The sequence below is a fragment of the Eurosta solidaginis genome, chromosome 3, assembly GCF_040869045.1.
Source record: "Eurosta solidaginis isolate ZX-2024a chromosome 3, ASM4086904v1, whole genome shotgun sequence".
In the NCBI taxonomy this organism is placed as follows: domain Eukaryota; kingdom Metazoa; phylum Arthropoda; class Insecta; order Diptera; family Tephritidae; genus Eurosta; species Eurosta solidaginis.
The window spans coordinates 252,959,098-252,985,123 of NC_090321.1; the positions used below are offsets into that span (position 1 = coordinate 252,959,098).

General features: G+C 44.9%; 1 protein-coding gene across 1 annotated transcript in view; it reads right to left on the bottom strand.

Annotated features, from left to right (window-relative positions):
- LOC137245380 (protein dopey-1 homolog) overlaps nt 1–23,176 on the bottom strand; it is a 69,894-nt gene extending 46,718 nt beyond the window's left edge. Inside the window, exons 1-2 of the mRNA XM_067775938.1 lie at nt 22,898–23,176; nt 240–505 (exon numbers count right to left, since the gene is read on the bottom strand). Of these exons, the coding sequence (XP_067632039.1) occupies nt 240–392 (153 nt within the window). The 5' untranslated portion in view covers nt 393–505; nt 22,898–23,176. The remainder of the gene's footprint in view (nt 1–239; nt 506–22,897) is intronic.
- Between the last annotated feature and the right edge of the window lie 2,850 nt (nt 23,177–26,026).

Sequence of the window (26,026 nt, forward strand, 5' to 3'; positions counted from 1 at the left end):
ACTCTAATCTTTTTTATCTTTCTGCGAAAGCAAGCCGGTAATGAATCAATTTCGATCAACTCATAACTATTTACGCTTTAAAAATGTATTGTTCATTGTTCGATATATGAACATTTTTCTAACGCTAGCCATTTTTGTAGCTGGTAATATATATTTATGACACGCTTGACCAATTCACAAATCAATTTTTTTTTACTTTCTCATAAAAATCGCTCGTATGTTTGTATGTATTCATGTACCTTGCTAAGCTTTCCCAGCGCTGATATCAGATCCGCCCACTCGCTAGAATATTCAAAATTGCGCAATGCTTTATCAATATTTGACATATAATTGCGATACTTGGCTTCCGCCAGCAATTTTTTCTCTTCCATTAATGCATCGGCTGTATCCATTTTGTTGCCGTGCTATTTTTGTAACTCCAAATTTTTGAATTCGAATTTCCAATCGATTGCACTATTGATGACGATTGTTGGAAATTTATGCGGCTTTTGTTGTAGTAATGGACCTGTAAATAAATAACACATTAAAATACAATGCAAATAGGAAATAGTTCATACATATTTATTTAGAATTAAAAGCTGAATGGGACTTGTGCGAATTGGTATTTCCTGACATCTGCCCCATTGCGGCTTGGGATGGTGAGAAAATGTTAGCTGCAGTTTTATGGTAATTATAAATAGTATGAATATGTATATATATATATAGAGCATATACTTAAGTCTTTCTTTAAAAAAATTTATACTATTTATATCGATTAATATTTAACTTTGTTGTGATCTAATCAAAATTTCAAGAAGCACTTGTGTAGAAGAAGGAACGAATTTGATGATGTTTTTTAGTATATAATGCTAATTGATGGCTTTTGTCTTTGTAGAGATAAAGCGCTCTCTCTCTTAAAGGGTTTATGCCTTTGATTCCGGAAAAATTCATAATTTTTGGAAATATATCATTCATGTTTCATCAGTTTAATAACTTCTAAAAGTACATGTTTTGAAACGTTTGTGTAAAATTTTTTTTTTTGGTGAATTCGATAGTGTGCTTTGTAGCTGTTGTTGTTGTTGTTGTAGCAGTGCTTCGCCCCATCTAATAGGTGCGACCTGTCACAAATTGTCATCAATATCTTCTAACGGGAGTCCAAGAAAACTTGCTGTTTCAACAGGGGTGGACCATAATGAGAGGGGTGTTAGAGGCGTTGGTCCCACATTACAATTAAAGAGATGGTTGGTGTTATGTGGGGACACATTGCAAGCAGGGCATACATTTTGTATGTTTGTTGATTCTGGATAGGTAAGAGTTTAACCTGTTGTTACAGTATCCAGATCGAAGGTAAGCTAGGGTGACTTGCGTTTCCCTGGGGAGTGTGCGTTCCTCTTTCGCAAGTTTTGGGTACTCTTCTTTGAGTACTGGATTCACCGGGCAATTCCTGGCATAAAGGTCCGAAGCCTGTTTGTGGAGTTCACTGAGGACCTGCTTGTGTTTTTTTGCTTCATACGGCTGAGTTCTCAGGTACCGTATTTCCTCATAATGCTTACGGAGATGACTCCTTAAGCCCCTGGACGGTGTTGGCTCATCAATCAGATGTCTGTTGGGATGCCCAGGGGTCTGGGTATTCAACAGGAACTGTTTGGTTTAGTTTAGTTCTGACCTCATTATGTAGATGGTGTTCTGGGGACATAAGAAGACAGCCCGTGGCGGTTCTGAGAGCAGTATTTTGGCAGGTCTGTAGCTTCTTCCAGTGTGTAGTTTTTAGGCTTGGCGACCATATAGGGGACGCGTAGCATGCAATCGACTGGCCGTCGGAATTTGGGTTTCAATAATCATACTACAAGTGAATGTAGAGATTTCCGCGAATGCTTTTAATCAGCTTCAGGTCGATCTTGACTCATTTCAAAGCTGGTGTACTGCAAATTTACTTTTTTTGAATTGCTCTAAATGTAAGCAAATGACTTTTCACCGTGTGAAGCCGGTCCTGACATCTTATATACTTAACGGCAACCTTTTGGAGCGGATATCTATTTTAACTGATCTAGGAGTTATTTTTGATACGAAATTAAGTTTTACCACACATATTTCAACCACTATTAACAAAGCAACTGGTGTATTAGGTTTTATCAAACGTTGGGCTAAAGAGTTTGATGACCCTTATTGCACAAAGATACTTTATATCTCGCTGGTACATCCTATTCTCGAGTACTGTTCATGTGTTTGGTCTCCAATCTATCAAATCCATGTTGATCGGATTGAGTCGGTCCAGAGACGGTTTTTAATTTTTGCATTACGAGGTTCTTGTTGTTGTTGTTGTAGTGATAAGGTTGCTCCCCGAAGGCTTTGGGGAGTGTTATCGATGTGATGGTCCTTTGCCGGATACAAATCCGGTACCATAGCACCATTAAGGTGCTAGCCCGACCATCTCGGGAACGATTTATGTGGCCACATTAAACCTTCAGGCCATTCCCTCCCTCCCTACCCCCAAGTTCCATGAGGAGCTTGGGGTCGCCAGAGCCTCGTCTGTTAGTGAAACAGGATTCGCCGCGGATAGGTGAAGTTGACAATTGGGTTTGGAGAAGCTATATATTGCGCTGGCAACCTGAAAGGTTGCGCTACACAGCCCCTTGAATCTGGTATTTTAGTCGCCTCTTACGACACGCATACCTACCGCGGGTATATTCTGATCCCCTAACCCGCTGGGGGTGCATTACGAGGTTTCAACTGGGAATCAAGTACTCATCTTCCACCATACAGGAATAGGCTTCTTCTAATTAATTTGCCATCTCTAGAGAATCGTAGAGTATTACTCGGCGTTATGTTCATTCACAAGCTCATCATTGGCGTGATTGACTCCCCTGACGTAATCAGTCAACTAAATTTTGCTGTTCCTGCTAGGGCCTCCAGACATTTGGTGCCTTTTCATTTACCTCTATGCCGGCAAAATTTTGCTAGAAATAGTCCCCTGCATCATTGGTGCTCGCGTTACAATGATTTGTATAACTGCATTGACCTTGAATGTTGGTTTGTCGCTTTACATACTGCTATACTCTTAGGTTTAGCCTGATATTTTAATTTTATTTTTATACAATGAGATGTCAAATTTTTATAACATACTAATTTTCTATGTACCTCTTTTAAACTTTTTAATTTTAAGGATGGCTCTGTATTTACATATATATCTGTCTATTACAATAATTAGTCGACTTTAAATAAATAAATAAAAATAAATAAAATATGCCCCATATATTTCAGCTCCGCGTACAATTATCTATTTTAATTTTATTTATGAATCAATTTTGATTACAAATTCTTTTCAGTGCTATAATGTTTTTGAATAAATTTTAGTTGTTAAATTGTTAGTGTAAACTTTTTTATGTTGTTGTTGTTGTAGCAATGCTCGCCCCACCTAATAGCCGCGACCGATCACAAATTGTCATCAATATCCTCTAACGGGAGTCCAAGGAAACTTGCCGTTTCAACAGGGGTGGACCATAAGGAAAGGGGTGTTAGAGGCGTTGGTTCCACATTACAATTAAAGAGATGGTTGGTGTCATGTGGGGACACATTGCAAGCAGGGCATACAGTTTGTATGTCGGGGTTGATTCTGGATAGGTAAGAGTTTAACCTGTTACAGTATCCAGAACGAAGTTGAGCAAGAGTGACACGCGTTTCCCTGGGGAGTATGCGTTCCTCTTCTGCGAGTTCTGGATATTTTTCTTCAAGTACTGGATTCACCGGGCAATTCCCGACATAAAGGTCCGACGCCTGTCTATGGAGTTCACCAAGGACCTGCTTGTGTTTTTCCGCTTCATACGGCTGGGTTCTCAGGTGCCGTATTTCCTCAAAATGCTTACGGAGATGACTCCTTAGGCCCCTAGGCGGTGCTGGTTCGTCAATCAGATGTCTGTTGGGATGCCCAGGTTTATGGGTATTCAACAGAAACTGTTTGGTCAGCATCTCATTTCTCTCCCTGATGGGGAGTATTCTCGCCTCATTATGCAGATGGTGTTCTGGGGACATAAGAAGACAGCCCGTGGCGATTCTGAGGGCAGTATTTTGGCAGGCCTGTAGTTTCTTCCAGTGGGTGGTTTTTAGGCTTGGCGACCATATGGGTGACGCGTAGCACGTAATCGGCTGGCTAATTGCTTTGTATGTGGTCAAGAGCGTTTCTTTATCTTTTCCCCAGGTACTGCCAGCAAGGGATTTGAGGATTTTATTACGGCTCTGAATTCTTGGAACAATTGCGGTTGCGTGCGCACCAAAATGTAGATCCTGATCAAACGTCACACCCAAGATTTTGGGGTGTAGGACAGTCGGTAGCGTAGTGCCATCGACGTGGATGTTCAATATGGTCGACATTTGGGGCGTCCATGTTGTAAATAAGGTCGCGGAAGATTTAGTCGGTGACAATGACAGGTTTCGCGAGGCGAAAAAACTGGAGAGATCAGGGAGATAGCCGTTTATTTTATTGCATAGCTCATCGATCTTTGGGCCTGGGCCTGTGGCCATTATTGTGCAGTCATCGGCGTAGGAAACGATTGTGACTCCTTCCGGTGGTGAAGGTAGCTTAGATATGTAGAAATTAAACAAAAGCGGGGATAGGACACCACCCTGTGGCACCCCTTGTTTAATTCTCCTTTGTTTTGATGTTTCGTTTCTGAATTGCACCGATGCCTGCCGACCACCCAGATAATTTGCGGTCCACCTTTTAAGACATGGGGGAAGGGTAGACCCTTCCAGGTCTTCCAGTAACGAGCCATGGTTGACCGTATCAAAAGCTTTTGATAGGTCTAACGCTACGAGTACTGTTCTATGGTGGGGATATTGATTCAAACCGCAATTTATCTGGGTGCCAATGACATTTAGCGCGGAGGTAGTGGTATGGAGTTTTCTGAAGCCATGCTGATGAGGGGCTAGCTGCAAATGTGCTTGGAAATGAGGGAGCAAAATGGCTTCAAGCGTCTTTGCCACTGGCGATAGGAGAGATATCGGACGATATGACTCACCTACGTTAGCTGGTTTCCCAGGCTTTAGTAGCGGGACCACCTTGGCCATTTTCCATTTCTCGGGTATGACAAAGGTGGAAAGAGACAGGTTGAAGACATGCGCTAAATATTTGAAACCCTCTTTCCCTAGGTTTTTAAGCATCGGCATGGCTATGCCGTCTGGGCCCACTGCTTTGGATGGTTTAGCGCGACCAATGGCGTCCTCAACCTCTCTAGCGGTGATGGTAATTGGTGACGCGCTGAGTTTGTGTTTATGTGCACGTCTATTGGCTCTCCGTCTATCTTTGTCGACCGTAGGATGCATTATATATTGTCGGCAGAAAGCGCTCGCGCATTTTTTCGCATCCGACAGCACCTTATCGCCAAAGGCGATGGAAACTTTGTCTTTGTGCTTAGTCGGATTCGATAGGGACTTTACGGTGGACCAAAGTTTACCTACACCGGTAGAGAGGTTACAACCTCTTAGGTGCTCTTCCCATTTCGCCCGCTTGTGTTCGTCCACAAGCAATCTGATGCGTTGGTTTATATCCCTTATTTGGGGGTCGCCTGGATCAAGCTGTCTTATAAGGTCGCGTTCCCTCGCTAAGCTCGCGGCCTCCGCCGGGAAGTGGGGCCGGATTTCGGGAATTCTCCCGACGGGAATGAAATGTGCCGAGGCGGATTCAATGACCTTACGGAAGGCACGCTCCCCTTGGCGGGCATCAGTCGGGATAGGGAGGGCAGCAAAGCTGCTGTCTGTTGCAGATTTATATTCTTCCCACTTTCCTTTTTTGAAGTTTATGAAAGTGCGTTTTTCGGTGACGTTGAAGTCGGCGGTACGCTCGAACGAAATAAGTATGGGCAGGTGGTCGGATGCCAATGTTACCATCGGCTGCCAGTTGACGCAGTTTACGAGTTCTGCGCTCACGATTGAGATATCTGGCGAGCTATGACAGCTTCCTACCATACGTGTGGGGGCGTCTCCGTTAATTGTGCAGAACGTCGTTTCGTCTATTTGATCTGCCAACATCTCACCCCTACTGTCCGCCCGCAAGTTTGAATGCCATAGGTCGTGATGGGCATTGAAATCGCCTAAGATAATGCGATTGCTGCCAGTGAGTAAGGCCTCTATATTAGAGCGGTATCCACTGGGGCAACAGGTGACAGGAGGGATGTAGATGTTGATGATTTCTAGATTTGCATCGCCTGACCGGACAGATAGGCCTTGACGTTCTAAGACATTGTCACTGCGGTCGATGCCAGGATCAAATATATGATATTGCACAGAGTGGTGTATAATAAACGCGAGGCCGCCTCCATTTCCGCTCTCGCGGTCTTTCCTGTGGACATTATAACCAGAGCAGGCCTGCAATGCATATCTTGCTGTGAGTTTAGTCTCTTGAATCGCAGCAATGCGGATGTTGTGCCGCTTCATGAAATCGACTATCTCCGTAATCTTCCCAGTTAGTCCATTACAGTTGAACTGCAGAATTCTGAAGTGCATGAGGGGTGACGCCGCCACTCTAGGGGTAAGTGAGGGGTGACTACGCCTAGGTTGTGGAAGGCCAGGACGGAATTGCTGTTGTGGCCTTGGGACTGGGCGCCCTTGGGCAAGCATTGGGGTACCCGGATGATTTGGGTTTGCGACCTGGCAACATGGCGCGATGAAACCTGAAGCTCAGTCCGCGTTTGAAAAATGTAAAAATGAATTGTCTCGAGGTACTCTATTGACTCATCCTATAGATTCTGCACCGATATCTGTTATGGTTGATGCATCTGACGAAGCAATTGGTGGTGTTCTACAACAGAAAGTTGATGAGGTTTGGAAACCTCTGGGATTCTATTCATTGAAGCTAAATGACACCCAGAAACGTTACAGTACTTATGATAGAGAACTTCTTGCGGCATACCTTACGGTAAAGCATTTTCGCTATATGCTAGAGGGTCGTAATTTTATAATCTATACGGATCATAAACCCCTTACTTTTGCGTTTAAACAGAAACCTGAAAAAGCTTCGCCTCGGCAGTTTCGTCAACTGGATTTTCTCTCGCAACTTTCCACCGACATACGTCATATCAAAGGAAATGAAAATATTATAGCAGATACTCTCTCACGAATTTCGACTATTGATTCTCCGAATCTAATCAACTATGAAGAGTTAGCAAAAGCTCAAGAAGAAGATACAGAACTAAAAGAGTTAATTGAGAATCCAAGCTCTTCATCTTTAATTTTTAAATCTATAACAATTCCATCGTCGTCGAAGCCTATATTTTGTGATATATCCACATCCAATGCAAGACCATACATTCCACTTGGTTTTAGGAGAGACATTTTTAATACTATTCACAATATGTCTCATCCAGGAGCTAATGCGACAGCTAGAATAATTCTACAGCGTTTCATATGGCCGAATTTGAAAAAAGATATTAGGACATGGTCAAAAGCTTGTGCTAATTGTCAGCGATCAAAAATTCATCGTCATAATCATAGTGTGATAGGTAGTTATGAAAACCCAAGTTCACGTTTCTCGCATATTAACATTGACCTTGTTGGACCATTGTCTTCCTCACATGGATATTCGTATATTTTAACTTGCATTGATCGGTTCACTCGTTGGCCGGAAGCAATTCCCTTAGTTGACATAAGTGCCCGTTCTGTGGCGGAAGCTTTATTTCATGGGTGGATATCTCGGTTTGGAGTTCCTTCAAAAATTACAACGGATCAAGGTCGTCAATTTGAATCCAATCTTTTTAAGGAACTTGCACAACTTCTTGGTTCTCAACGAATACGCACTACGTCGTATCATCCTTGTGCCAACGGTATGATTGAGCGGTGGCATCGTTCGCTGAAGACTGCTTTCATGTGTCACAACACTAAAAACTGGATGGAAATTTTACCAATTGTGCTGTTAGGACTGCGATCAAGTTTACGTGAAGATGTAAATGCCAGTCCTGCTGAGCTGGTTTATGGAACTTCCTTAAAGCTTCCTTGTGATTTTTTCGACGCTAAGAATGATTTGTCTCCTTCCGATGAATTTGTCAAGCAACTGAAATCTTCAATGAACTCGCTGCGTCCAATTGAAGTTTCGTATAAATCAAATCATTCTGTTTTCGTACACAAAGATCTTGCTACTTGCACTCATGTATATGTTCGTCGCGACGCTGTTAAAAAGTCTCTTCAGTCACCGTATGATGGTCCATATCTAGTGGTGAGCAGAAATGATAAAGTTTTTAACGTCAATATTAATAATTGTACCAAATCAATATCAATTGATCGACTCAAGCCAGCATTCGTATTTAATACTGATATTTGTGAAGATCCTCGAACGATTTGTGTTCCAATACACCCTCATGTAAGAAGTCGTATTCCACGTCATGTACGCTTTAGATCGAGACTTCATCGTTAAACAAAGTCTCTGGAGGGGGAAATATGTAGGACATTCACTTGTTAAAAAACAACTTGTTTATTTTAATTTTATCAAATAATTTTTTATATAACTTTTTGTAAAACATCAAAATGAAAAAAATATTTTCACTCTAAATAAATTTTAGTTGCTAAAGAATTATTGAAAAATAAAGAACGCTTTATCGTATTTATCAAATACGATATAATGTTCTGGTCTCCGCGACGGCAACCCCCGACGGGTTTGATTGCGCCATGTTGCCAGGTCACAAACCCCAATCTACCGGGTACCCCAATGCTTGCCCAAGGACGCCCAGTCCCAGGGCCACAACAGCAGTTGCGTCCTGGCCTTCCTCAACCCAGGCGTAGTCACCCGTCACTTACTCCCAGAGTGGCGACGTCTCCCCCTATGCACTTCAGAATTCTGCAGTTAAACTGTAATGGACTAACTGGGAAGATCGCGGAGATAGTACCCCCAGCGAGTTAGGGGGTCAGAATATACCCGCGGTAGGTATGCCTGTCGTAAGAGGCGACTAAATTACCAGATTCAAGGGGCTGTGTAGCGCAACCCTTAAGGTTGCCAGCGCAATATATAGCTACTCCAAACCCAATTGTCAACCTCACCTAAACGCGGCGAACCCTGTTTCACTAACAGACGAGGCTCTGGCGGTCCCAAGCTCCTCATGGAACTTGGGGTGGGGAGGGTCCGTTTCCTGACCCCGGTCCTGAGAAATGGTTTTGCTGCATTTGCCAGAAAAGAATCATTTTAGGACGGTCATACTCTGTTCAGTGTGTCTCGTGCAAGGGATGGTTGCATCGGACAGGTTGTTTTGGGCTTGATCCCAAAACCCGACGTCCACGTAACTTTTATAAATCTTTTGTGGCTCCTTGCTGCTCACGCCCAAGGGCGTCCCGTAGTCTACGCCTAAGCGTATCCCCACTACCTTCCAGCAGCCTCGCTGCTCAGCAAGCCACAACAAGTACCCGCTGCTGCTCGCGCCCCACGGCGCCAACAACTCAAACAGCTGATACCACTCATAACTACTACCTTCGTAGTAGAGCTGGTAGCAATGCTGAGCATCAGCCCCTGCCCCCGTCTTCTTCTCCCCCCCTCTTTTCTGGCACCAATCGTGCAGGTCAGGGAAACAGACTCTTAGTCCCTGCCTCCGTTTGCACCGTCTGCCAGCACAGAATATATAGGTTTGCGACATCCGCTCAATGCAGCTCCTGCCTTGGGTGGTGCCACTTTCCTAGATGTTCTGGTCTCCGCGACGGCAACCCCTCGACGGGTTTCATCGCGCCATGTTGCCAGGTCGCAAACCCAAATCATCCTGGTACCACAATGCTTGCCCAAAGGCGCCCAGTCCCAAGGCCACAACAGCAATTGCGTCCTGGCCTTCCACAACCTAGGCGTAGTCACCCGTCACTTACCCCTAGAGTGGCGGCGTCACCCCTCATGCACTTCAGAATTCTGCAGTTAAACTGTAATGGACTAACTGGGAAGATTACGGAGATAGTCGATTTCATGAAGCGGCACAACATCCGCATTGCTGCGATTCAAGAGACTAAACTCACAGAAAGATCTGCATTGCAGACCTGCTCTGGTTATAATGTCCACAGGAAAGACCGCGAGAGCGGAAATGGAGGCGGCCTCGCGTTTATTATACACCACTCTGTGCAATATTATATATTTGATCCTGGCATCGACCGCAGGGACAATGTCTTAGAACGTCAAGGCCTATCTGTCCGGTCAGGCGATGCAAATCTAGAAATCATCAACATCTACATCCCTCCTGTCACCTGTTGCCCCAGTGGATACCACCCTAATATCGAGGCCTTACTCACTGGCAACAATCGCATTATCTTAGGCGATTTCAATGCCCATCACGACCTATGGCATTCAAACTTGCGGGCGGACAGTAGGGGTGAGATGTTGGCGGATCAAATAGACGAAACGACGTTCTGCACAATAAACGGAGACGCCCCCACACGTATGGTAGGAAGCTGTCATAGCTCGCCAGATATCTCAATCGTGAGCGCAGAACTCGTAAACTGCGCCAACTGGCAGCCGATGGTAACATTGGCATCCGACCACCTGCCCATACTTACTTCGTTCGAGCGTACCGCCGACTTCATCGTCACAAAAACGCACTTTCATAAACTTCAAAAAAGGAAAGTGGGAAGAATATAAGTCTGCAACAGACAGCAGCTTTGCTGCCCTCCCTATCCCGACTGATGCCCGCCAAGGGGAGCGTGCCTTCCGTAAGGTCATTGAATCCTCCTCGGCACATTTCATTCCCGCCGGGAGAATTCCCGAAATCCGGCCCCACTTCCCGGCGGAGGCCGCGAGCTTAGCGAGGGAACGCGACCTTATAAGACAGCTTGATCCAGGCGACCCCCAAATAAGGGATATAAACCAACGCATCAGATTGCTTGTGGACGAACACAAGCGGTCGAAATGGGAAGAGCACCTAGGAGGTTGTAACCTCTCTACCGGTGTAGGTAAACTTTGGTCCACCGTAAAGTCCCTATCGAATCCGACTAAGCACAAAGACAAAGTTTCCATCGCCTTTGGCGATAAGGTGCTGTCGAATGCGAAAAAATGCGCGAGCGCTTTCTGCCGACAATATATAATGCATCCTACGGTCGACAAAGATAGACGGAGAGCCAATAGACACGCACATAAACACAAATTCAGCGCGTCACCAATCACTATCACCGCTAGAGAGGTTGAGGACGCCATTGGTCGCGCTAAACCATCCAAAGCAGTGGGCCCAGACGGCATAGCCATGCCGATGCTTAATAACCTAGGGAAAGAGGGTTTCAAATATTTAGCGCATGTCTTCAACCTGTCTCTTTCCACCTTTGTCATACCCGAGAAATGGAAAATGGCCAAGGTGGTCCCGCTAATAAAGCCTGGGAAACCAGCTAACGTAGGTGAGTCATATCGTCCGATATCTCTCCTATCGCCAGTGGGAAAGACGCTTGAAGCCATTTTGCTCCCTTATTTCCAAGCACATTTGCAGCTAGCCCCTCATCAGCATGGCTTCAGAAAACTCCATACCACTACCTCCGCGCTAAATGTCATTAGCACCCAGATAAATTGCGGTTTGAATCAATACCCTCACCATAGAACAGTACTCGTAGCGCTAGACCTATCAAAAGCTTGTGATACGGTCAACCATGGCTCGTTACTGCAAGACCTGGAAGGGTCTACCCTTCCCCCATGTCTTAAAAGGTGGAACGCAAATTATCTGGGTGGTCGGCAGGCATCGGTGCAATTCAGAAACGAAACATCAAAACAAAGGAGAATTAAACATGGGGTGCCACAGGGTGGTGTCCTATCCCCACTTTTGTTTAATTTCTACATATCTAAGCTACCTTCACCACCGGAAGGAGTCACAATCGTTTCCTACGCCGATGACTGCACAATAATGGCCACAGGCCCAAGCCCAGAGATCGATGAGCTATGCAATAAAATTAAACGGCTATCTCCCTGATCTCTCCAGTTTTTTCGTCTCGCGAAACCTGGCATTGTCACCGACTAAATCTTCCGCGACCTTATTTACAACATGGACGCCCCAAATGTCGACCATTTTGAACATCCACGTCGATGGCACTACGCTACCGATTGTCCTACACCCCAAAATCTTGGGTGTGACGTTTGATCTACATTTTGGTGCGCACGCAACCGCAATTGTTCCGAGAATTCAGAGCCGTAATAAAATCCTCAAATCCCTTGCTGGCAGTACCTGGGGAAAAGATAAAGAAACGCTCTTGACCACATACAAAGCAATTAGCCAGCCGATTACGTGCTACGCGTCACCCATATGGTCGCCAAGCCTAAAAACCACCCACTGGAAGAAACTACAGGCCTGCCAAAATACTGCTCTCAGAATCGCCACGGGCTGTCTTCTTATGTCCCCAGAACACCATCTGCATAATGAGGCGAGAATACTCCCCATCAGGGAGAGAAATGAGATGCTGACCAAACAGTTTCTGTTGAATACCCAGAAACCTGGGCGTCCCAACAGACATCTGATTGACGAACTAGCACCGCCTATGGGGCCTAAGGAGTCATCTCCGTAAGCATTTTGAGGAAATACGGCACCTGAGAACCCAGCCGTATGAAGCGAAAAAACACAAGCAGGTCCTTGGTGAACTCCATAGACAGGCGTCGGACCTTTATGTCGGGAATTGCCCGATGAATCCAGTACTTGAAGAAAAATATCCAGAACTCGCGGAAGAGGAACGCATACTCCCCAGGGAAACGCGTGTCACTCTTGCTCAACTTCGTCCTGGATACTGTAACAGGTTAAACTCTTACCTATCCAGAATCAACCCCGACATACAAAACGTATGCCCCGCTTGCAATGTGTCCCCACATGACACCAACCGCCTCTTTAATTGTAATGTGGAACCAACGCCTCTAACACCCCTTTCCTTATGGTCCACCCCTGTTGAAACGGCAAGTTTCCTTGGACTCCCGTTAGAGGATATTGATGACAATTTGTGATCGGTCGCGGCTATTAGGTGGGGCGAGCATTGCTACAACAACAACAACAACAGGGATGGCCTGAAGGTTTAATGTGGACATATAAATCGTTCCCGAGATGGTCGGGCTAGCACCTTAATGGTGCTGTTACCGGAGCGTACCGGATCTGTATCCGGCAAAGGACCATCACATCGATAACACTCCCCAAAGCCTTCGGGGAGCAACCTTATCGCTACAAAAACAACATCACGGAGATAGTCGATTTCATGAAGCGGCACAACATCCGCATTGCTGCGATTCAAGAGACTAAACTCACAGCAAGATCTGCACTGCAAACCTGTTCTGGGTATAATGTCCACAGAAAAGATCGCATGAGCGGAAATGGAGGCGGCCTCGCGTTTATCATACACCACTCTGTGCAATATCATATATTTGACCCTGGCATCTACCACAGGGACAAGGGATTCAAGGGGTTGTGTAGCGCAATATATAGCTTCTCCAACCCAATTGTCAACCTCACCTTCGAGCGGCGAATCCCGTTTCACTAACAGACGAGGCTCCGGCGACCCCAAGCTCCTCATGGAACTTGGGGGTGGGGAGGGAGGGATGGCCTGAAGGTTTAATGTGGCCATATAAATCGTTCCCGAGATGGTCGGGCCAGCACCTTAATGGTGCTGTGTTACCGGAGCGTATCGGATCTGTATCCGACAAAGGACCATCACATCGATAACACTCCCCAATGCCTTCGGGGAGTAACTAATCGCTACAACAACAACAACAACAACAACCACAGGGACAATGTCTTAGAACGTCAAGGCATATCTGTCCGGTCAGGCGATGCAAACCTAGAAATCATCAACATCTACATCCCTCCTTCCACCTGTTGCCCCAGTGGATACCGCCCTAATATTAGCGCCTTACTCACTGGCAACAATCGCATTATCTTAGGCGACTTGAATGCCCATCACGATCTATGGCATTCAAACTTGCGGACGGACAGTAGGGGTGAGATGTTGGCGGATCAAATAGAAGAAACGACGTTCTGCACAATAAACGGAGACGACCCCACACGTATGGTAGGAAGCTGTCACAGTTCGTCGGATATCTCAATCGTGAGCGCAGAACTCGTAAACTGCGTCAACTGGCAGCCGATGGTAACATTGGCATCCGACCACCTGCCTATACTTATTTCGTTCGAGCGTACCGCCGACTTCATCGTTACAGAAAAATGCACTTTCATAAACTATAAAAAAGGAAAGTGGGTGGAATACAAATCTTTTACAGACAACCTCTTTGCTGCACTCCCTATCCCGACTGATGCCCGCCAAGGGGAGCGTGCTTTCCGTAAGGTCATTGAATCCGCCTCGGCACGTTTCATTCCCGCCGGGAGAATTCCCGAAATCCGGCCCACTTCCCGGCGGAGGCCGCAAACTTAGCGAGAGAACGTGACCTTATAAGACAGCTTGATCCAAGCGACCTTCAAATAAGGGATATAAACCAACGCATCAGATTGCTTGTGGATGAACACAAGCGGGCGAAATGGGAGGAGCACCTAAGAGGTTGTAACCTTTCTGCCGGTGTGCGTAAACTTTGGTCCACCGTAAAGTCCCTATCGAATCCGTCTAAGCACAATGACAAAGTTTCCATCGCCTTCGGCGATAAAGTGCTGTCGGATTCGAAAAAATGCGCGAGCGCTTTCTGCCGTCAATATGTAATGCATTCTACGGTCGACAAAGATAGACGGAGGGCCAACAGACACGCACATAAACATAAATTCAGCGCGTCACCAATTACCATCACCGCCTGAGAGGTTGAAGATGCCATTGGTCACGCTAAACCATCCAAAGCAGTAGGCCCAGACGGCATAGCCATGCCGATGTTTAAAAGCCTAGGGAAAGACGGTTTCAAATACTTAGCACATGTCTTCAACCTGTCTCTTTCCACCTTTGTCATACCCGAAAAATGGAAAATGGCCAAGGTGGTCCCGCTACTAAAGCCTGGGAAACCAACTAACATAGGAGAGTCGTATCGTCCGATATCTTTCCTATCGCCAGTAGCAAAGACGCTTGAAGCCATTTTGCTCCCCTACTTCTAAGCAAATTTGCAGCTAGCCTGTCATCAGCACGGCTTCAGAAAACTGCATAGCACCACGACGCGCTAAATGCCATCAGCACCCAGATAAATTGCGGTTTAAATCAAAACCCCCACCACAGAACAGTACTCTTAGCGCTAGACCTATCAAAAGCTTTTGATACGGTCAAACATGGCACGTTACTGCAAGACCTGGAAGGGTCTACCCTTCCCCCAAGTCTTAAAAGGTGGACCGCAAATTATCTGGGTGGTCGGCAGGTATCGGTGCAATTTAGAAACAAGAAGAATTAAACAAGGGGTGCCACAGGGTGGTGTGCTATCCCCACTTTTGTTTAATTTCTACATATCTAAGCTACCTTCACCACCGGAAGGAGTCACTATCGTTTCATACGCCGATGACTGCACAATAATGGCCACAGGCCCAGGCCCACAGATCGATGAGCTCTGCAACAGAATAAACGGCTACCTCCCTGATCTCTCCAGTTTTTTCGCCTCGCGAAACCTGGCATTATCACCGACTAAATCTTCCGCGACCTTATGTACAACATGGACGTCCCAAATGTCGACCATTTTGAACATCCACGTCGATGGCACTACGCTACCGACTGTCCTACACCCCAAAAATCTTGGGTGTGACGTTTGATCAGGATCTGCATTTTGGTGAGCACGCAGCCGCAATTGTTCCGAAAATCCAGAGCCGTAATAAAATCCTCAAATTCCTTGCTGGCAGTACCTGGGGAAAATATAAAGAAACGCTCATTACTACATACAAAGCAATTGGCCAGCCGTTTACGTGCTACGCGTCACCCATGTGATCGCCAAGCCTAAAAATTACCAACTGGAAGAAGCTACAGGCCTGCCAAAATACTGCTCTCAGAATCGCCACGGGCTGCCTTCTTATGTCTCCAGAACACCATCTACATAATGAGGCGAGAATGCTCCCCATCAGGGAGAGAAATGAGATGCTAACCAAACAGTTCCTGTTGAATACCCAGAAACCTGGGCATCCAAACAGACATCTGATTGATGAGCCAACACCGCCTGGGGGCTTAAGGAGTCATCTCCGTAAGCATTTTGAGGAAATACGGCACCTGAGAACCCGGCGTATGAAGCAAAAAAACACAAGCAGGTCCTTGGTGAACTCCACAAACAGGCGTCGGACCTTTATGTCAGGAATTTCCCGGTGAATCCAGTACTCAAAGAAAAGTACCCAAAACTTGTGGAAGAGGAACAACACATACTCCCTAGGGAAACGCGTGTCACTCTTGCTCAACTTCGTTCTGGATACTGTAACAGGTTAAACTCTTACCTATCCAGAGTCAACCCCGACATACAAAATGTATGCCCCGCTTGCAATGTGTACCCACATGACACCAACCATCTCTTTAATTGTAATGTGGAACCAACGCCTCTAACATTTACGGCCCTGCTCATAGGTGCTAGCTAGAATATTGCAGCGTAAGGCATGTGTGTCATAAGAGGCGACTAAAATCCACAGAGCCAAAGTTTCGAGGGGTTCAAAAAGTCGTTTTTACGGCAGTCTGGCTATTGTTGTTGTTGTCTGGCTAGTATCAGAAGGCGCTAGTACCGGACGTGCCGCTACAACAACTACAAAAATTCGATCATGTTGTTTTAACAATGCTTCGCAGCATCTAATAGGTTTTTGTTGTTGTTTGCGCGACCATTTACAAACTGCAGTAGACATCCTTCAATGCAAGTGCAAGAAAAGTGTTTTTTTCAATATGGCTGTACTGTAGAGGCATTGGTGTTAAAGGATTTGGCTCCACAATACGATTGAATTGATGGTTGGTGACATGTGTAGACCCACACATATCTCGCGTATGCCGGTTGATTCTCGATAAGTAAGAGTTTTGCCTATTACAATGTCCAGGGGCTCGTTTTACAAAGCATACAAGTCTTACAATACAAGTAAATTTCTTTTGAAAAGATAAATTTGTCAGAACAAATTCACTTGTATTACAAGATTTATACTTATGTAGTGAAATGGGACGCAGATCGAAGTTTAGGTTCAATGAGATGTTTGCGTTCTTCTCTTGCGTGGTTGGAAATGATGTTTAAATAAAAGGGTTCCCTGGGCGTTACTTTTCAAAGGAACCGAATCTATGTAGATATCTTTGCAGGCCCGCACATGTAGACTATGAAGATGCTAGCCCGACCATATAGGGAAGGATTTAATATGACTTCATTGAACCTTCAAGGCATTCCGCTTTCACCCTACAGCTCCATGAGAAACTTGGGGTCGCCAGAGCCTCGCCTTGTAACTTTGTGTACGATACATATTTGTAACAAGATTTCCATCGTATGGGTGAGGTTAACAATTGAATTTCGGAAGCTGTGAAGCTAAGCTTTGAATTGTGCTTTTCAACGCCTTCAATATCAGGCGCATCCACATCAAACACTTGTCCTATGGAATTCTCCAATTGCTCAGCATGTAATTCGCTCTTTAAAATAGAACATTCCCGCTAAGGTGTGTATATACTATTCACATGTCATAAAGCGACATTCCGCACAGGACATAATGGCCCAATTGTCAACCTCACCTATCATTGGCGAATCCGGTTTCATTAACAGCCAAGCCCCTGGCGACCCCGAACTTCTCATGGATCTAGGGGGTGGTCTCTAAGCTGCGCAGGACATAATGGCCCAATTGTCAACCTCAGCTATCCGTGGCGAATTCTGTTTCATTAATAGCCGAACAGCTGCGAGTCCTACAGATAAACCTCGAACACAGTAAAGTGGGGTCGAGCGAACTCCGCCTAATCCTTGAGGAGGGTTCGTTTGACGTGGCGCTGATCCAGGAGCTCTCATCGGGAGGAAAGGTTTCTGGACTTAGCGCGCGCGGGTTTGGCGTTTACTACGCGCAAACGGAAGGACGGGTGCGAGCTGTAGTAATGGTAAGGAAACAGCTGCATTCATATATGCTGCCTATTTACACCACTGAGGATCTCGTAGCGGTGGCCGTTGCGCAAAAGAATAAGCAAGAATTTATCCTGGCGTCCTGCTGCATGGCCCATGCTGCGGAGGTTCCACCGATGGAGTGCAAAAGGCCAGTACAGCAGGAAGGGCGCAAAGGGCGGTTGGTCATAGGCGCAGATGCAAATGCGCACCACAATGCGTGGGGAGGAGCAGATACGAACGAGAGAGGCGAATCTCTATTTTGTTACATCCTGCAAACCAATTTGCAGATAGCCAACACGGGAAATGTCCCTACATACATTGGTCCAACATCCAGTAATGTTCTGGATATTACATTGATCTCCGAGCGTGATATATCAAGGTATGATTGGATGGTTCTTGATAGACCATCCTTCTCCGACCATGCGTATATCTGCTTCAGCATCCCCCTAAAGAGGTAAGAGAAGGGAGGAACCTTTAGAAACCCTAGGTCAACGAACTGGACTAAATTCCAGAAACATGTAGAAACAAAACTGGGACAACCCAAAGAGGTTGCTAATGTAAAGAAATGTTCAAGCTCGCAAAGACCGCGGAAAGCGAAGCGTGTCGGGACGAGTACAGGGATCTACTGAGGATCTACAAGCGTGAAATTACCAGGGCGAAGAGAAACTCATGGAAAAGTTTCTGTACGGACATAGAGTGCTCCAGCGAAACAGCACGGTTGAAAAAAGTCCTAGCAAAGGGAAACATAGTCCAGGGACTAAGAAAGAAAGAGAACGGCGAATGGTCACGTAATAGTGAGGAATCCCTTGAGGTGCTTCTCGATACACGTTTCCAATCGGGAGACGGTTTAGAAGAGCCAGCAGACATCACTCACACTCTAGTAGTGCTGGGCTTGGTGACCTATACCAAGATCGAGTGGGCAGTGAAGACGTTTTCTAAGTTTAAATCGCCAGGCCCAGATGGTATATTCCCGGCCATGCTACAACTCTCAAGTAGGGCGGTCGTGGAATGGCTTAAAATAATATTCGATGGGTGCATAAGACTGAATCATGTACCGCATTCTTGCGAACTGCTCGTGTAGCTTTTCTACCAAAGGCGGGAAAGATCGGTCACGTGTATCCCAAAGACTATGGACCCATTAGCTTAACATCATTTCTGCTCAAAACCTTTGAGAGGCTCTCCACAACACAGCATGCGTACACCAAAGGCAAGTCGGTAGACACCGCATTGCATAGGGTGGTAATAAGCAATAAGAAATCCCTGGAATATAAGGAGTATGCTCTAGGAGTCTTCTTGGACATTGCCGGGGCTTTCAATAATGTTGCAAAATGGGCGATTTTGGATGGTCTTAATTACATTAAAGTACATCCTGCCTTAATCAGATGGATCGGCTGCATGTTAAATTGCAGAAAGATAACATCACAATGGGGATTGTACGAGGCCACGAAATCAGTGGACACGGGCACGCCGCAGGGAGGGGTGATGTCACCTCTGCTGTGGACGCTGGTTATCAACCAACTGCTCAGGCAATTCGATGAGGGACCCGTAAAACTTACGGCTTACGCAGATGACGTTGCAATTGTCATAAGTCGAAAGTGCCTTCCAACGATTAGTTCTTTGATGGATCGGGCGCTTCGGGATATTCATACCTGGGCATCTAATGTCGGGTTGAAAGTCAATACGGAGAAGACGGATATGGTCTTGTTTACAAAGAGGTACAAGGTCCTAAATTGGACCAGGCCTAAGTCAGGAGGGGTGACCTTACAGGAGAAACCTTGCACAAAATATCTAGGAATCATCCTAGACAGTAACCTGTCATGGAAGCTCAATGTAGAGGAGAGGGCCAAGAAGGCGTCAACGGCACGCTATGCATGTAAAAGAATGCTGGGGTGTACGTGGGGCCTGTCGCCCTCTCTTTCTCATTGGGTTTTTACAGCGATTGTAAGCCCTATTCTATACTATGGAGTTCTTGTTTGGTGGAAAGCCATACAAAAAACAACATACCTCAAAATATTAGAGGGGGTATACAGACTATCGATGCTTAGCATTACGGGAGCCAAAACAACCCCGACGGCTGCACTGTATGCCATTCTGCACATTCCACCTGTAGGCCTGGTAGCAAAGAACAAAGCATTAACGACTGCAACCAGGCTCGGTGCTTCGGGGCAGCTTGAGCGCCGACCATATAGCCATAGTAGTATAGCATCATCAATCACAAGACAAACAGACTACCTGATTCCCTATCTGCGTTCGAGGAAGATCTTAAGGCCACAATAGAGGTGGACGGTTGGCGCAAGGGTGCGCAAATGGCGGACGAGGCGATACACGTTGTTGTTGTTGTTGTTGTAGCGATAAGGTTGCTCCCCGAAGGCTTTGGGGGAGTGTTATCGATGTGATGGTCCTTTGCCGGATACAAATCCGGTACGCTCCGGTACCATAGCACCATTAAGGTGCTAGCCCGACCATCTCGGGAACGATTTATGTGGCCACATTAAACCTTCAGGCCATTCCCTCCCTCCCTACCCTCAAGTTCCTTGAGGAGCTTGGGGTCGCCAGAGCCTCGTCTGTTAGTGAAACAGGATTCGCCGCGGATAGGTGAGGTTGACAATTGGGTTTGGAGAAGCTATATATTGCGCTGGCCACCTGAAAGGTTGCGCTACACAGCCCCTTGAATCTGGTATTTTAGTCGCCTCTTACGACAGGCATACCTACCGCGGGTATATTCTGATCCCCTAACCCGCTGGGGTAGGCGATACACGTGTACACCGATGGTTCCAAAGTAGTGGAAGGAGTAGGGTCTGCGGTATACTGCTCTGATCCGGAAATAAGCAGATCCTACAGGCTTCCGGATTACTGTAGCGTTTTCCAAGCGGAAATATTAGCCGTAACCAAAGCAGTAGAAACCCTGGAAGAGAATAGCTTAAGCTGCAACCGTGTTAACTTTTATATTGACAGTCAAGCAGCAATTAAGGCAATAATCTCGCATAGCACAGCATCTAAATGCGTGTTAGAGTGTAAGCAGTCTCTGGAGAGAATCGGGACAGGGAGAAGCACACATCTATATTGGGTCACAGGGCCTATGGGAATAGATGGGAATGAAAAAGCGGGCGAACTAGCTAAAACGGGCGCATCCCTTCAAGCTTGCTCCGTAGACGTCCCAATTAGATTGGGCGAGATTAAGCGAAGGCGAGAGGTGCACATGATCGACCAAGCGGGAAAGGCGTGGGTTCAAGCGCGGGGCTGTAAAGTGTCGAAGATTATGTGTAGGTTCTACAACCCTAGACTAACACAGTTGCTTCTATCATTAAAAAGAGAGGACTGTAGACTCATGACGGGTATTCTGACTGGACACTGCCTTCTGGCGTCACATGCCTTTAAATTAGGCCTGGTCAGTGATAGCAGATGTAGGAAGTGCGGGTTGGAGGAGGAAACGATCGAGCACGTTCTGTGCTCGTGCCCTGCACTTGCCAGGCTAAGACTCCAGCTATTAGGATTGATACAGCTGTCAGATCTAGAAGCAGCAAGCGGCTTAAGTCCTAGGAAGCGTCTAGTTTTTGCCAAGAGGACGGAGTGATCTTATAACATAGGTCCTGGTTTTTGATAGGGTTTTTCAGTTTGGTCGTTAAAACAAACTTCTGGTAACACTACGGACTCAATCAGTCTATGTGAGGTTCTCATGGACCTGCCAGTTCAACCTAACCTAACAGCCGAGCCTCTGGCTACCCCGAACTCCTCATGGATCTAGGGGGTGGGAGGGCGGTATGGCCTAGAACGTCGCATGTGGTCATAACAAACCGGTCCCGAGATGGTCGGGTTTGGTACAGGAACGTACCGGATCTACATCCGGCAAAGGACCATCAACTCGAGAACACTCCCCAAGGTATCGGGGGGTGTCCTTATCGTTACAACAGCAACAACAACAACAAAAACAACGTAATGGCAAGGTGCAGTACAATTTTTGTTTTGCAAGTGATGTCAGTAATCGACTTGAGGTTTCACTGCTACAACAACAACAACAACAACTTGAGGTTTCGTTGCCACTATATACTTTCGAGAAAACCAGAAATATTTACGGATCTAATGTGGTACATTTTGAAATGTTATGTAGACTACTTCTGTTGTTGTAGTTCTCATAAATCTAAGTGTGCTAAAAATTGTGTAATCTGTTGATTCAAATGTTTTCAACATCATTTTAGCCGTGATCACTTAATTAATGTGAACACATTCATATCGCGGTTTTTTAGTCCATTGCAGCTGTTGTTTTGTGATAAACAATTTTTCTTTTATCGTTTAAAAGAAAAAAGTCACCGTAATGCCTGCAATACACATTTGATATGATTCTATGTATGGTGCGACAATAAAATTTACAACGGCGAATATACACTCGAGCAAGATTTAACGCTCCAATGTATGCATTCAATTATAGCAAATCTAATACCATCACTCACAATCGAGCTCAATTGTTTATTTATTTCGTGTCGTTGTGTTCTCCAGCGGTTTATGTACTTCACACGTATACATATTGTATATCGCAAGTATGTTTATTTATCATTTCGCGAAATGTATTTTTTTGTCTACACAAGTCAAGAAAAACTGTATTTTGAAAGATTTCGCCCTCTCGCTTTTGATTTGTTTACTGCAGCTACATTAAATATAGATAAAGAGATACATGTGTAATATGGGTTTTGGTGATTGCTTTCAAAATAGTTCAATTCAATGAGGACGACGTGCGACCTTTTTTTAACGAGTTTTTGTAGAACATACATCGACTGACTCGTAAACATCACCTGTGTTAGACACTACCATCATCTCCACCTTAGTTAAACACCACTACCGCCCCTACATTTTCATGTGTTAGCCACCAACAGCGCTGGGACTTCAACCACTTACTCATCCATAACATCTGAACCAAAAGCACAATAAGAATAACTCCAATAATGAATTTTACGCACTGCTTTGGTTTACGCTTTTCATTTATTATTGAAGTTACTTCTCCATTCCATAGCTCTACTTTACCTCCGTCCTGCGTTGTTGCCGATGACACACCAGCTAATCTGTCAATTCCAACCCAATTTACAACTTTCAAGTTTTATTTCTATTATTTTCACTTTTTTCTTTTCTTTGTGTTGGCAAATTCACTTCAATTTTTTCAAATCATTCTTCTAACACCTTTTCATAAGCAGATTATGCTGCAAATGCTAGTTTGTTATCTATATTTTCATTTGATCACATAATTATTGTTTTTAATTATAGATTTTTTGCAAGAGAATTAAAATTTTGCAATCGTCTCCAAAAACTGCGAATTGAAAAACAGTGAAAAAATCTGATCTCCACTGACGTAGAATAATCAGGTTGACAAGTGCGTTAGTGCTGCCAAGTCAATTAGCTGCTGATGTTGCCAGCACCTCTGAAATTTTTATTCACCTAAAGTTGAATTTCTTAAATTACGGTTGGGAAACAAGAAATTTTAACACAAAATAATTAAAAATTTTTTTTTTAAGTTAAATTGTTTTGTTGAAAACAATACTTACATGAAGTAATAATAATACTAAAAGCTAGAAAGTAATTAGGTAGGTCCTAAGTACTAGTCATCACGCTCCTCATCATTCTAGGGCGTTGATTAGGCAATTAAATAAAACCGTTGGGCGCGTGAAATTTCTAAAAATGTGAGGCGTAGCATAACCTACTTAAGGTTCAGTCCGTAAAGTCCGTATACCGAATTTGGTGAAGATATCTAAATATTTTCTCAAGTTATCGTGTTAACGGACAGACGGACGGACGGGCGCACATGGCTTAATAATTTTTTTTTTTTCGATACTGATGATTTTGATATATGAAAGTCTATATCTATCTTGATTCCCCTATAAGTGTAAAAACAATTGTTTTCCAATCAAAGTTATATTACCCTGTCTACAAGTACAGATGTGTATAAACAAATTTTGCATTGATTTCTATTGACATCTCGCTGTACCAATGCCCTGGTCCTTTACCGGATGCAGATCCGGTACGTTCCGGTACCAAGCCCGACCATCTCGAGGACGATTTGTTATGACCACATGCGACCTTCTAGGCGCTATCGGTGTTGATTATCCTTGATCAGATATGCATCCGGTACGTTCCGGAAAATATCACCATTAAAGTACTCGCCTGACATCGCTGGAACGAATCGAAATGACCACGTTGAATCTTCTAGGTTATGCAACCCCCTCCTTCCAGTAGAAACTTGGGGTCGCCAGAGCCTCGCCTTAATGATATTACCTACATAACCACTTGAGTCCCTCGTCTTGAAGGTTCTAATTAAAATCAAAATATTTTAACTAAAACTTCTCTCTTCGCTATCCACAAAGGACTTGCTGAAAGTTGCACAACAAGCAACCGAACTCTAGCTGTTGTGAGCCCACCATGGCCTCCATACTGAAGAAATACCGCGCACTAACCCCCACCAAAAAATATCGCAATTGCAACGCACTAACAAAATAAGATCGCCGTGATTATTACTTAGATGAGGCGCCACAATATACGTAATGCTACGATTCAAAAAACTGAACTACGTAAACGCTAGATGGTCTTCGAATTTCAAAGAAAAGAGGTAGAAATTGAAAGGGGAGACAGTCCCGGAGAGAAGGAAAGGAACTTGCATAGCAAATAGACGAATCCACGTTCACCACTTAAGAAAACAAAAACACCCACACGAATGGTAGTAAACCTACCAGATATTTCCACTGCAACCGATGCTAACTTCCGATAATCTAACCTTACAACTCTCAATTGATCGTCCAGCCGACCTCATTACGTCTGAACGCCGATACCCGCAAATAAAGGTCATAAATGTCGATACTACATGACCGATAGACTAGAATAATCAAACCAAATCGGAAGAGCACATTAAGAAAAATGCAGGGAAAGGATACAAGGGGATGTGTGGCGTAACCCTATCAAGGCGATGATAGCACATTTCATATCTTCTCCAATCAAATACTGGCGAATACCGTTTATTTAGAAGACGAGGCTCTAGCGACCCAAATATCCTCGGGACCAGGGGTTTAGAAGATCTATAACATTCAACGTTCTCATGCCAAATCGTTCCCGAGATGGACGGTCTAGTACCTTATTGTCGCTATTTTCCGAAACGTACCTGATCAATATCCGGCAGAGATTCAACGTGGTCATATCGAATTGCTCCCGAGATAGTTGGGCTACTACCTTGTTGGTGCTATTTTCCAAAAGAGACTGGATCAATATCCGGGTATCTCCTTATCGCTACAAGAAGAAACAGAAGCACATTAAGATCTGCAGTTACAATAAGTGAAGTCTTAATCCCCTCGGCCAAAACATATTGACAGCACTTCAATCGTTTTGTAATGTATGTCCTGCATGCGACATGTGTTCCCATACGGCAACAACTATCTTTTAAATTTTATGTAGAACCGACGCCTCTAACAGAGAGAGACGCCCTTGCAGCTGTGGAGACACAAGTTCTCCTGAGGATTTATTAACTTCTCGTGATTCCAAGGGCGAGTTTTGAAGGCAGTTCAATGATGAGCTATACAAGCTTTACCCAAAGAGTGTGCGGGCTAGGTCAAGTTATGCAAATGAATGAAGGCGACGAAGAAAGTATTCCTCTTAACAACCGAATTTATCAGCAGACAAAGGCAGATCACCACCGAGTTCGAAAAAGTGGAGAAATATTTGTATTTCCTTGGTGCTCCCAATTGTCGCTAGTTATCGCTATGGCGTTGATTTTTATGTTTTTTCCTCCATAGACTATTTAGCAACCGGTAACAACGTAGGAAAAGAGAAAGCTCTAAATGTGTTGGAAAACAAGAGTTGCAGGATGACTGGTCCTCCCTTGGTCTTCTTCTTCTTGTATCAGTACTTCGACCCATCCAAATGGTGCGATCTATCATCCTGGGAAGACTGTTTTCCTTAACTACGAGTTTCGGATATTTGCCATTGATAACGGTGTTCGTGGGCCATTTACCGGCATAGGACTTTGTCGACTATTTGTGAATGATTCTGAGAGCTTTTTATGCTTTTTTGGTTCAAACGGCTGAGTTTTTGTGTGCCAGGTTTCTTCATAGTGCTCTTAATATTCCCGAGAGGCGGGGCTTCTGCAATCAGATGTTTATTAGGATGCAACAGGTT